Below are 13456 nucleotides of genomic sequence, written 5' to 3'. Positions count from 1 at the left end.
ACTCACTGGCCATGACCTGTTTCCTGTGGTTAGGGCCTACTCTGTCACCATGACACTTAACAAGCCTAAATGGAGCTATTCCTCCCAGCCCCCCTCACTTTCACAAACAGAGGGGGATTCCAGAACTTTCTCAGAATACACTTTCACCTGTCCTTTTTTGGATCATAGCGGCTGTTATGTCAAGTAACGTTACATTCTTTGTTGATTTGGAAGTTGGGAGAAGAACAAAAGAAAGAGAATACATTTTTTCCACCTAGGCTTTGAGAGTGACTCCACACACCAAGAGTTGAATTAATTGTGACCTTTCATTCGGTATGCACATACGCCACGAGATAGCTGGACTGCATAACTCTCACATGATGAGGTAAACTAAGTGTTTCAGCCAGTACATCTTTCTCTTTTGTTAAAAAGAAAATGGGCGCTGAAAAGTCATCTTTTCTTCTTTTGCATTGTGGCATTGTACTCGGGCCCAGGCTGGACCTGGGAAGATGGCCGCCCATGTGCTACTTTAACGTCCTCAGTTTCTGTCCCCTGGTTGGTTCCTTGACCTTCTAACCCAGTAGCAGGATGGTTATTTCGGCAGAAATCGGCCACCCAGGAGGGTGCTGTTAAGAACCCTTGTTGGTCAACAGTATAAAATTGTTTGGCGTCTCTGCCTCTGGAGACAGCATCCAAAGTACCTGTGCTATTACATTTTTTGATCGGAGTGGGCGGTGATCGCGATGGAGAGAAGAGGGAGGTTAGAGAGAGGCTGCTAAGTGTCTCAGACTGCTCACTGTTTGCTCTCAGGGAGTGGGTGATGCCTTCCTCATCCGAAGGGTCCATGGAGTCCTGATACGTGCATCCAGGACTAGTGCTTCCCCCGCTACTCTGACTCCTGTGGCGACCCCTCATCATCTGGAGCCCGAGGCCCCTCCGATGTTGGAGGGTGTTTTTCCGGAGTGGGGGTGTAAATGAGGGGGTGGTTCTTTGGGCTGACAGGGCGGTGCAAACCATCGGGAGAGCCAGCGTGCACTGAGGTGACACTGCGAGCCTCAGGCTATCCTCCAATGTTGTCTGAAGACTGTCCACTGAACCATCACTAAGTGAGGTATCACTGATGGCAACCTAAGAAGAAATAAAACTACCCATTAGAAAACAGTTGGTGTTCTGCTCCATAAAGATCAGAGTTGCTTAACCAAAGTGCAGCCTTTGGTGAATCCTGTTTTTCTTGCACCAGAATCAGGAACGTGCAATCCTCACAGACAGAGTCAGTCATTCGCAAAAGATTACTGCTGACTTCCCAGAGATGCTGATACCCAGTTATCATGATCCCTCTCTCTGCTGTTAGCCAGGAAAGTACACGAATCACAATAAGTTAACACGTAGGTACAGAAAGCAATTAGGAAGGCAAATGATATGTTAGCCTTTATTGCAAAGGGGTTGTAGTACAGGAGGAAGGAACTCCTGCTGCAGTTATATAGGGTTTGGTGAGACCACACCTGGAGTACTGTGTACAGTTTTGCTCTCCTTATCTAAGGAAGGATATACTTGGCTTAGAGGGGGTGGAACGAAGGTTCAGTAGACTGATTTGTAGAATGAGATGGTCATCCTATGACATGAGATTGAGTAGAATGGACCTACACTCTCTGGAGTTTAGAGAGGTGATCTCAATGAAATATAGAAAATTCTTAGACAGCTTGTCAGGGTAGATGCTGTTTCCTCTAACTGGAGAGTCCACAGCTAAGGATCAGAGTCTCTGGATAAAGGGTTGGTGATTTAGGTCTGAGATGAGAGAAATTGCTTCACTTAGCGGGTTGCGAATCTTTGGAATTCTGTACCATAGAGGGTTGTGGATGCTCAGTCATTGAATATATTCAAGGCTGAGATCGATAGATTTTTGGACACTAAGGAAATCAATGGATATGGGGACAGGGCTGACGGAGAAGTTCAGCCATGATCTTAATGAATGGTGGAACAGTCTTGATGGCCTACTCCTGCTCCTATTTCATTGGTTCTTATGTAGCTGCGGTTCTGTGGGTATTGCTTTTGCCTCGGAGTCAGAAGGTTGGAGGCTCAAGTCCCACTTCAGAGAGCTGAGCACGAAAGCTAGGTGATACTCCTGTGCAGTATTGAGGGAGTGCTATACGGTTGGAGGTGCAATGAGATTAAGAGCTCAGATAATCTGTTTTTGTGATATTGGTTGAGGGATAATATTGACCAGGACACGGGAGAACTCTGCTACTCTTTTTCTAATAGTGTCCAAGGGACCTTTTATGTCCATCTGAGAGGCAGACAGGGCCTCGGTTTTACATCTCATCCAAAAGACAGCACCTCCAACAGTGCAGCACTCCCCTCAGTACTGCACTGGGAGCATCAGGCTGGATTTTGTGCTCAAGTCTCTGCAGTGCGATTTGAATCCTCAACCTTCTGACTCAGAGATGAGAGAGCTACCCACTGAGCAACAGCTGATGCTAGATGGATGCATTATTTTATTCTTTCATCGGATGTGAGCGTCACTGGCCAGGCCAGTATTTATTGCCCATTCCAATTGCCCTTGAGAAGGTGGTGTTGAGCCACCTCATGGAGATATATTTAGTGCCGCCAGCAAGTAGAGCAGCTTTGTGTCGAATCTTTCTCAGATAAAGGCGCGAATAACGACACTGGACATCAGCTAACCCCTGCTTTCTGCCTCAGCTTCTTTGGGATGGTCTTCAGTGCCTCCACGTAAAACAAATCCAATATATCTCCTTTCAGAGCAGGACCTCCAAGTTCTGAGCCTGCAGACTTGGGAGCCTGAAGCTGTTTCTGCATCGCGAAGGGGTCCTGGAGTTTAAGGAGGTGGCACTCACTGGCACATCCAGCTCCCTTTACAAAGCGCTTACTGCATTCTTGAAGTGTCTCTGATACCACTGCCCCCAACTCCCCCATCCCCAAACAAACCATTGCTCATTCTCTGTACCTCCATTGGGAGGACTTGAAGGTCCAGCTGTGCGAGATTTGCCACTTATTTCGTCGATCTGGAGAAATTAATAACTGAAATAGATCATTAGCTCCTCTCCCAATTTGGAATCTCTCAGGAATTAAATGCATTGGCCTGGGTTATCCCTGGAGCCATTCCCTTTGTGGAAATTCTTGGACAGTCTGTTAGTAAGTATAAAAGATCACAGGATCAATTTGGATGAAGAAACCCCTTTAACCCGATTTTTTTTCATTCCATTCATCCCAAAGCTCTAGTCTTCCAATTCCGTCTGTTTGTTAAACCAGCCCACTGTCCCGTCCTCAATCACTCCCCCTCGGAACCAAACCCAGTTCCAGCTGTTGATAACCTAACCTCTGGTGACCTACCTGCCGCTGCAGGGACCAGGCCATGCTGGGAGACTGCAACAAGGCCCAGGAACCAGAAGAAGGGATCTTGGGAAGCTGGCTGCTGCGCTCCTGCTCTGCAGAGGAGAGGGTCACTGGGTGGAAGAGCTCTGTCGTAAACTGAAGACAAGAAGAGGAAGAAGGCGGTGGCAGAGGAGTTGCTGAGGAAAGTAACCGAGAGTTAAGTGAGGATGCTTCTGTCCCTTTCAATGGAGCTGAATACAGCAACAACAACCTGCATTTTTATTGCATCTATAATGTAGTAAAACATTATAAGGCACCTCACAGGAGTGATTATCAAACAAAATTTTGACACTGAGTCATATAAGGAGATATTAGGAAAGGTGACCAAAAGCTTGGTCAAAAAGGTAGATTTTAAGGAGGAGAGAGCGATGGAGAGGCGGAGAGGTTTAGGCCAGGAATTCCAGATCATACATTGAGTAACTCAATTTATTGCTTGGAGGCCACTCAGTCCATCATGGTGGTGCTGGTGTTGCTTTTTAACTGAAGCTATTGACTCCATCCTCATTTTCCATGCCTTTGGCTTGTAGCATTTTGTGTTCTTTTTTAAATACTTACTCAATTTCCTCTTTGTTATGGATTTAATGCTTCAGTATAGACTTGAGGGGAGCACGGAAGATTGAGGAAGGTAGAATGATACTGAGAAACAATTTTGTTCCAACTAAAATAGAAGTTTCTGTTCTCTATTCTCTAACTTCTCTCTCTGTCACAATCTCCTTTGTCCCCTATTTTATCAATACTACAATAGTTTGTGCTCCTTTGAACTTTCCTGTCTTGTTCCTGCTAAACAATGACCTTGTATTTCTGTAGCACCTTTGACCCAACATGGACTTTCAAGGTACCTCACAGCCAATGAAGTGCTGTTTTAAAAAAAAAGTGTAGTCATGTTATAATGTCATGTCTTACCAACTTAATAGCATTCTTTGAGGAAGTGACAAAGTTGATTGATGAGGGAAGGGCTGTAGATGTCATATACATGGACTTCAGTAAGGCGTTTGATAAGGTTCCCCATGGTCGGCTGATGGAGAAAGTGAAGGCGCATGGGGTCCAGGGTGTACTAGCTAGATGGATAAAGAACTGGCAGGGCAACAGGAGACAGAGAGTAGCAGTGGAAGGGAGTTTCTCAAAATGGAGACGTGTGACCAGTGGTGTTCCACAGGGATCCGTGCTGGGGCCACTGTTGTTTGTGATATACATAAATGATTTGGAGGAAAGTATAGGTGGTCTGATTAGCAGGTTTGCAGACGACACTAAGATTGGTGGAGTAGCAGATAGTGAAGGGGACTGTCAGAGAATACAGCAGAATATAAATAGATTGGAGAGTTGGGCAGAGAAATGGCAGATGGAGTTCAATCAGGGCAAATGCGAGGTGATGCATTTTGGAAGATCCAATTCAAGAGTGAATTATACAGTAAATGGAAAAGTCCTGGGGAAAATTGATGTACAGAGAGATTTGGGTGTTCAGGTCCATTGTTCCCTGAAGGTGGCAACGCAGGTCAATAGAGTGGTCAAGAAGGCATACGGCATGCTTTCCTTCATCGGAAGGGGTATTGAGTACAAGAGTTGGCAGGTCATGTTACTGTTGTATAAGACTTTGGTTCGGCCACATTTGGAATACTGCGTGCAGTTCTGGTCGCCACATTACCAAAAGGATGTAGATGCTTTGGAGAGGGTGCAGAGGAGGTTCACCAGGATGTTGCCTGGTATGGAGGGCACTAGCTATGAAGAGAGGTTGAGTAGATTAGGATTATTTTCATTAGAAAGACGGAGGTTGAGGGGGGACCTGATTGAGGTGTACAAAATCATGAGAGGTATAGACAGGGTGGATAGCAAGAAGCTTTTTCCCAGAGTGGGGGATTCAATTACTAGGGGTCACGAGTTCAAAGTGAGGGGGGTAAAGTTTAGGGGGGATATGCGTGGAAAGTTCTTTACGCAGAGGGTGGTGGGTGCCTGGAACGCGTTGCCAGCGGAGGTGGTAGACGCGGGCACGATAGCGTCTTTTAAGATGTATCTAGACAGATACATGAATGGGCAGGAAGCAAAGAGATACAGACCCTTAGAAAATAGGCGACATGTTTAGATAGAGGATCTGGATCGGCGCAGGCTTGGAGGGCCGAAGGGCCTGTTCCTGTGCTGTAATTTTCTTTGTTCTTTGTTCTTTATAATGTTGGAAATATGGCAGCCTATTTGAACACAGCAAGATCCCACAAACAGCAATGAGATTAATGACAGGTAGTTTGCTTTTAGTGAGGGTGGTTGGGGGAATCAGTATTGGCCAGGACACCAGAAAGAACTCCCCTGCTCTTCTAAACTGTGCCAAGGGACCTTTTATACCTACCTGGGAGGGCGGTGGTGCCTTGGTTTAACATCTCAGCTGAAAGACAGCATCTCTGACAGTGCAGCACTCCCTCAGTTCTGCATTGGGAGTGTCAGGGTAGATTTTGTGCTCCAGTCTCTGGAGTGGAACTTGAACCCACAGCCTTCTGACTCAGAGGCGAAAGTTCTACAAACCTGTCCTGTACCCCAAATCATTCTAGTAGCTCCAAACAATGGAACTTCCTCAGTCTTCCCTTCCTCTTACAGGCTTTCATTATCCGAGCTTGGTGTCACCAAATCACTAATTCCTGGTTCGGCACCTGCTTGGTTCAGTTAGTAACACGCTTGCTTTTGAGTTAGGACATCATGTGTTCCAAGGTCATACTCGAGGACCACAGAACCTGATCTGTGCTGGCACTTCAGTGAGGTATTGAGAGATTGCTGCAAGGCCACAGGTTCTGTCCCTCAGATGAGACAGTAAAGCAATTGTCCGCTCTAGTGTTCAAGGTGGACATTAAAGGTCTTTTGACAATATCCAAAGAGTTCTTCCAATATCTTCACCAACATTCTAGCCTCAACCAACACTACCGAAAACCAATCAACTGGCCATTCATCTCATTCCTATTGGTGGGATCTTCCACAAACCAGCTTGCCATGTTTACTCACATATCAACACTCTAAGCAATTCATTGTATGGAATGTTGCTGAGAGACACAATGTTGAAATGCAATTTTTTTTCTTTACCTAATCTCCTGATCTGTTCTCTACCTTGGTGTTCTCCTCCACTCTTGACTTATTGCTGGGTTACGGGACATTTAGGGAATTGATATTTTTGCGAGACGTTCCTTGATAAGCTCTTTAAGCTTCAGTTTCACCATGTTTTTTCAAAACCTGATAATTAACATTCATTACCCACTTTTGATGGGATCCTGCTCCACACATCAAATGGCAGAGTTGGTGTGAAATTGATGGTTCAGTTAAATTAAATGGAAAAAAATAGACGCTTTTATTTATGAGATTCCTACTTTAACATATATCCATGGATTTTACACATTAAAACCTCCTAGTAAAACCTGCTCCAGTGCAATCAAAACTAGAAGCATAAAATGTAACTTGACTCTGTGAACACTTAATTATAAAAATTCTAGAAACATTATTTTTCACAGTCAATTCCATGCCTCGCCATAATTTGATTTGACTTGATAAAAAGTCAATAGGTTGGTCAAACATTTCTTACTGGAGATGGCTACACATCTAGTGCTTTAAATTAAAATGGTGCCTGCCACAATACTTGAGAAAATGTTGGTGTTAATTATTCATTTACAAAAAAAAAAATTTTGAGTTCGACAGAGCAGTTACTTTATTATTACACAGTGTGGCACTGAGGCACACAGACCAGAGTGTTACCACGTTTGAACCCTATTGTGTTCACTGATGGCAGTCATGAGCGCTACAATTAGCCTCAGGACCCTTGGCCAAGGGACAGGGGGTTAATTAATCAGAGTTGTTACCCCCAATGACTACTCTGTTGGAAGGTGTGGGTGAAGGTCAGAGGTAGGATTTATTTTGTGCGTTATGTGAATCTTCATACACTAGTTGACAATTATTCCACGCATATTGTGTTGTGAAAATTCTACCCTCCAATGGGAACAGTTCATCTTGTTGCCCTTGTTAGAGGGGGAGCAAATCAGAGAGAGTTCCTGTTCCTGAATGGAATCCAGTAATTCCAATTGGAAGGTGCATGCGCGAGACGAGGCAAACCGTGTTGAAATGTGTCACCCATGCAGGATGTCACTCTGATATAAATGAAGCCGTGCCTCCTCGCTGCCCACCTACCCCCGCCTCCCCCCCCCCCCCCAACCCCTGCCACCCCCTCAAACCTCTGCCCAACTTTGTTTCCCAAAACAAGAGCTGGACAGATAAACTCACTGGTGGCCCCTTTAAGGGTGAACCGTCACTCCGAATGATGCACTGGCAGAGAAATACAATTTGTGTTGCTATAAACAGCAAATAAATAAATAAAAGCAAGACTCAGAATAATGCCTCACCAGCAATCTGCTCTGTGAGCACTGGCTGTGTTTCTGTAACCGTTTTGCCTGAAGCTGAATTCTCGACTTGTGAAATGTAACTGTTGTTCGGCAGTGAGTTGGTTCTGTAAATCGCTGTCTCCTTCACTGTTAACATACTCGTGTTGCCATTCTCAGTAACACCAGGACTTTCTGTTCCTTCCTGTTAACAGAAAGCACATGCACTATTACCTTTTTCTTAAGATGCATAGAAGCTCCTAACCCTCAGTGCCACCCTTAACTTGCAATTTTATAGCACCGGTAATGCAGCAAAAACATCCCAAGGTGCTTTATCAAACATAATTTGACACCAGGCCACAAAAGGAAATATTAAGACAGGTGACCAAAAGCTCGGCCAAAGGGATTTGTTTTAAGGAGTGTGTTAAAGGAGGAGGGAGAGGCGGAGAGGTTTAGGGAGGGAATTCCAGAGCTTAGGGCCCAGGCAGCTGAAGGCACTGCCACTCATGGTGGAGTGATGGAAATCAGTGTTACGCAAGAGGCCAGGATTGGAGAAGCGCAGATATCTCGGAAGGTTGTGGGATTGGAGGAAGTTGTAGAGATAGAGAAGGCCGAGGCCTTGGAGCGATTTGAAAACAAAGATGAGATTTTCAAAATCGAGACGCTGCTGGACTGGGAGCTGATGTAGATCCAGGCCTGATCCTGGGAGGAACCTGTGTCACCTGTTCTAGTCACAGAACTCAAAACTTTGCAGGAAGCCTACCAACTGACAGAGCACAGGAGATCAGAGATCCTTCAAGCAAGACCACCCGAAACTTGTCACTTGATTCCCAATTGCCGATTACGGGAAATTGCTATGTGAAAACTGGCCACCACATTTGCCCATGTAACAAGTTGCTGCATTTCAAAGTAATCATTGAGTGTGAGATGCTCTGGAACATTTCTGTGATAGGCTGCTATATAAAAGAAAGATATAGAAGGACATCACTGATGTTGGATGATCTAAGCCTCACCCTTATTGGACTTATGCCCCACCACACAAAGCTCTGCCTGAAAGTTAGCACCACCTTGGCAGCTTGACTGGTGGAAGGACAACTCTCTCTAGCTGCCTCCTGCATACCTTCTCATCACTTTCCCTAGTGGTCAGCTGAGGTACACTGTCATCGGAGCTAAGGTCATCGGCCAAAACCACTGATGATGACTTGTCCGAGAGGAAGTCCGAAGTCAGGGAGAAAGCTTCAGTCTCAGCAAGGTGAACCTGGAAAAACACAATCAGACCTGGACGGTCATCACTGGGTCCCAGATTCCAATCCAATCGAGACAGATTGATTCTGGATGCCTTTCATTCAGACAAAAGAACCAGAGGTGACATGAGGAAAACATGTTTTTATGAAGAGAATTGTTGTGATCTGGAATGCGCTGCCTGAAAGGGCGGGGGAAGCAGATTCAATAGTAACTTTCAAAAAGGAATTGGAGAAATATTTGAAGGGGGAAAAGTTTGCAGGGATATGGAGTAAGAGCAGGGGAGAGTGTGGGAATAATTGGATAGCTCTTTCAAAGATGAATGGCCTTTTTCTGTGCTGTAACAGTCTCTGATTCTATGAAATGAGCTTAGTCGCAAATAAGCATTTGACAGCACAAAAAACGTAACACAGTTGGACAGAATGAGTGGATCACAGCTCTATAATTAACTGTTAAAGCACTCTCTAACCTCCCTCTCCGTACAGTGAATTATCTCATGATTGCAGTTGGAGCAGACAGAAGGCAACTGGCAGTTATTGGACTGAGATTGCAGAAGATTGAGAACAAAGGACATGATTCTGAATGCACTAGATAATAAACAGGCAGTCCGTGCTGCTCTAGTGAAGCAATTATAGTACGTTGGAACTTCTTCCACACTCAACAGTAGTTGTTTGGGAAGATTGGTGTTTAACTTGTTACTTGTCTAGGAAAGAGAAGGCTGAGGGGTGATCTAATAGAGGTTTTAGAGATTATGAATGAGTTCGCTAGGGGAGACATAGAGGAGGTGTTTCTACTCGTGGGGGAGAACAAAACTGGGAGCCATAAATATAAGACAGTCTGATAAGAAAAGACACGGACATAAAAATACAAAGACAGACTAGTAACCTCTTGCTTGTTGTCGTGGTTGCAGTTCTTGCAGGTGGGTGAAGAGGTGTAATGGTGGAAGATAGATCCAGACAGGTTGTCAATCATCAATAGTTCATGCTCGAATGAATCTCGTATGATTAGTGAGACACTGTCCAGCCACAGGCTCTCCTGCAGTGTTACAGAAAGACATGAAACAATCCTTTCATCCAGACAAAGCAAATTTCTATTCATTATTGTTCTGTACACTTGTGTATAAACTGAGTGGTTATGAAGCTTTTGTGCAAATTTAAACCTTAATGACATTGGATGTACCCATGTGATGGAAGCAAAGTGTAAACGGAGAGAAGAAGAAAAGCTATGATGTAAGTGCATCTGAAAAATGAACGAACTGGTTAATGTTTAGTTACCTGTGCAGGCGAGATGTGTTTCCCTGGATCTGGCCTCTCTCCTCTCTTCTTGTTGCCCTTGTGGCCATTGTCTCCACCGCTACCAGGCCCAGGCGCCGATGGGCTCACTGGCTGACCGCACAGACCCTGTGCCAGCTCCAGCTCTATCTCCGCATCCAGCTCTGCGTCCTCCTGTGCCTCCTTGTTGCTGTCATCGAGATGCTTCATGAGGACTGCGACCACCACATTGATCAGCACAAACTGAGCCGTCAGCACGAAGCTGACAAAGTAGAGCGGTGAGATGAGCTGCAGGTTGCTGAAGCAGCTCCGGTCATCATTGGAACAATCGCGGAGCGTATCCTACGCAAGTAAAGAGTGGTTAAAAGAAAAGACTAACCTTGCATTTGTATAGTGCCTTTCATCACCTTGGGACATCTCAAAGTGCTTACAGACAATTAAGTACCTTCTGAAGCAGAGACACTGTTGTGATGCAGGGAAACACAGCCATCTGTGCACAGAAAGATCCCACAAATAAGCTATATGAAAAATGACCATATGATCTATTTTTTTTCTTTAATGTTGTTTGAGGGATAAATATTGATGCCAAGACGCTGATGAGAACTCGTCCCTTCTTTGAAATAGCGCCCTTGGGATTTTTACCTCCACCTGAGAGGGCAGATGTGACCCTTGGTTTAATATCTCATCCTAAAGATGGCACGTCTGACAGTGCAGCACTCCCTCAGTCACCATTCCCCTGACCATAAGCTGGGGCACACATCGCTGAATACTGGGCGGCACAGTGGCGCAGTGGTTAGCACCGCAGCCTCACAACACCAGCGACCCGGGTTCAATTCTGGGTACTGCCTGTGTGGAGTTTGCAAATTCTCCCTGTGTCTGCGTGGGTTTTCGCCGGGTGCTCCGGTTTCCTCCCACAGCCAACGACGTGCAGGTTGATGGGTAAATTGGCCATTGTAAATTGCCCCTAGTATAGGTAGGTAGTAGGGGAATATAGGGACAGGTGGGGATATGGTCGGAATATGGAATTAGTGTAGGATTAGTGTAAATGGGTGGTTGTTGGTTGGCACAGACTCAGTGGGCCGAAGGGCCTGTTTCAGTGCTGTATCTCTAAATAAATAAATAAATGGTTCCACCAATGGGAGCTGGATAGCTGAGGGTAGGGTGGGTGGTAACCCACCTTTGGCCAATGTCCATTTTATGCAGTGTAGAAATGAAATTCAGCTTCCTGCCTCTAGATATCAGTTGTGACCTACACAGTGTGTGAACGGAAGTTCCTGGTGTCAGCACTGGGATCACAGCCTCCTGTCGAATTTAACAGTCTTCCTCACAGAAGTAGGAAGATTTTTTTGCACTGCTCTCAGTACGTCCATCTGTCTCGATGAAGAGGCCTGTGCCAAGGCAATAACACATCAGATTGAATTTTATACTATTTCATCCCAAACATTCTTTTACTTGGGTGTCAGCTGTGGCTCAGTGGGTAGTACTCTTATCTCCCAGTTAGAAGATTGTGGGTTCAAGTCCCCACTTGAGTACAAAATTAGATGATAAGACTCTGTGCAGGACTGAGGGAGTGCTGTGCTGCCTCCTTGCTGAGGTGTTAAATTGAGGCTCTCTCTGGTGGACATGAAAGATCCCACGGCCACTATTTTGAAGAGGAGCAGGGGAATTGGGGCAATGTTTATGACTCAAGCAAATTATTTGGTTATTGTTTCATTGCTGTTTGTGGGATCTTGCTGTGCACAAATTGGCTGCTGTGTTTCCTACATTGCAAAAGTGACTACACTTTAAAAAGTGGGTTATTGGCTGTAAAGCTCTTTGGGACATATTGAGGTGGTCAAAGGCGTTATAGAAGCACAAATTCTTTCTTTCACGGGAGCCCACATCTCAATCCTTTCATAACGAGGCACGGGGAATCTACTTGAAATGTGTGTTCATGATGACAGCAGTGACAGGCCCAGCATTAATGGGCAAACCCTGAAGCTGCTTCAAAAGAATATTATTCCAGTTTATGAGGACACGTATTAGGCACAGGTTGCAACCACAAAAATACTGCGAGAATCTGATGAACTAGCGCTCTGAGAGGACGGGTTTCACACAACAACAACTTGCATTTATATAGCACCTTTTAGATAGTAAAAACATCCAAAGGTGCTTCGCAGGAGCGTTTGTCAAACAAAATTTGATACCGAGTCACATAAGTTAACAAAGTGAGCGTTTGTCCTATAGAAAGTGAGTCTGGGGAATTAATAATGGATAATCAGGAGATGGCAGATGGATTGAACAAGTATTTTGCATCGATCTTCACTATTGAGGATACAAGTAACATCCCAGTATTAGCTGTGAGTCAGGAAATGGAAGGGAGGGAGGAACTCAAGAAAATTACAATCACCAGGGAAGTGGTACTGAACAAATTGTTGGAGCTGTGGGCTGACAAGTCCTCGGATCCTGATGGACTTCATCCGAGGGTGTTAAGAGAAGTGGCTAGTGGGATAGTTGATGCGTTAGTTTCAATTTTCCAAAATTCCCTAGATTCGCGGAGGGTCCCAATACCTTGAAAAATAGCGAATGTAACTCCTTTATTCAAAAAGGGAGGGAGACAGAAAGTAGGAAACTACAGGCCAGTTAACTTAACATCTGTCTTAGGGAAAATGTTAGAAGCTATTATTAAAGACGTTATAGCAGGACATTTAAAAAAAATTGAAGGTAATCAGGCAGAGTCAACATGGTTTTGTTGAAGGGAAATCATGTTTAACCAATTTATTGAAGTTCCTTGAGGGAGTTACATGTGATGTGGATAAAGGGGAACCGGTGGACGTATTGTACTTAGATTTCCAGAAGGCATTTGATAAGGTGCCACATCAAAGGTTATTGCTGAAAATAAAAGCTCATGGTGTAGGGGATAACATATTGGCATGGATAGAAGATTGGCTAGTTAACAGGAAACAAAGAGACTAGACATAAATGGGTTATTTTCTGGTTGGCAAGATGTAACAAGTGGTGTGCCACAGGGATCAGTGCTGGGGCCTCAACTTTTTACAACTTACATATATGACTTAGATGAAGGGACCAAAGGTATGGTTGCTAAATTTGCTGATGACACAAAGATAGGCAGGAAAGTAACTTGTGAAGAGGACATAAGGAGGGTAAAAAGGGATATAGATAGGTTAAGTGAGTGGGCAAAGACCTGGCAAATGGAGTATAATGGGAGAAAGTGGGAAATTGTCCACTTTGGCAGGA

General features: G+C 44.8%; 1 protein-coding gene across 1 annotated transcript in view; it reads right to left on the bottom strand.

Moving 5' to 3' along the window:
• Positions 1-429: 429 nt before the first annotated feature.
• Positions 430-13456, bottom strand: part of cacna1ia (calcium voltage-gated channel subunit alpha1 Ia) — a 235991-nt gene continuing 222964 nt past the window's right edge. Inside the window, exons 30-35 of the mRNA XM_068020062.1 lie at positions 10223-10561; positions 9834-9983; positions 8827-8964; positions 7731-7911; positions 3328-3506; positions 430-1107 (exon numbers count right to left, since the gene is read on the bottom strand). Coding sequence (XP_067876163.1) covers positions 430-1107; positions 3328-3506; positions 7731-7911; positions 8827-8964; positions 9834-9983; positions 10223-10561 — 1665 coding nt within the window. The remainder of the gene's footprint in view (positions 1108-3327; positions 3507-7730; positions 7912-8826; positions 8965-9833; positions 9984-10222; positions 10562-13456) is intronic.

The sequence above is a fragment of the Heterodontus francisci genome, chromosome 41 (genome assembly GCF_036365525.1).
Source record: "Heterodontus francisci isolate sHetFra1 chromosome 41, sHetFra1.hap1, whole genome shotgun sequence".
NCBI lineage: Eukaryota > Metazoa > Chordata > Chondrichthyes > Heterodontiformes > Heterodontidae > Heterodontus > Heterodontus francisci.
The sequence above is the reverse complement of the archived record's forward strand: the minus strand, read 5'-3'. Positions and strand labels throughout refer to the sequence as shown.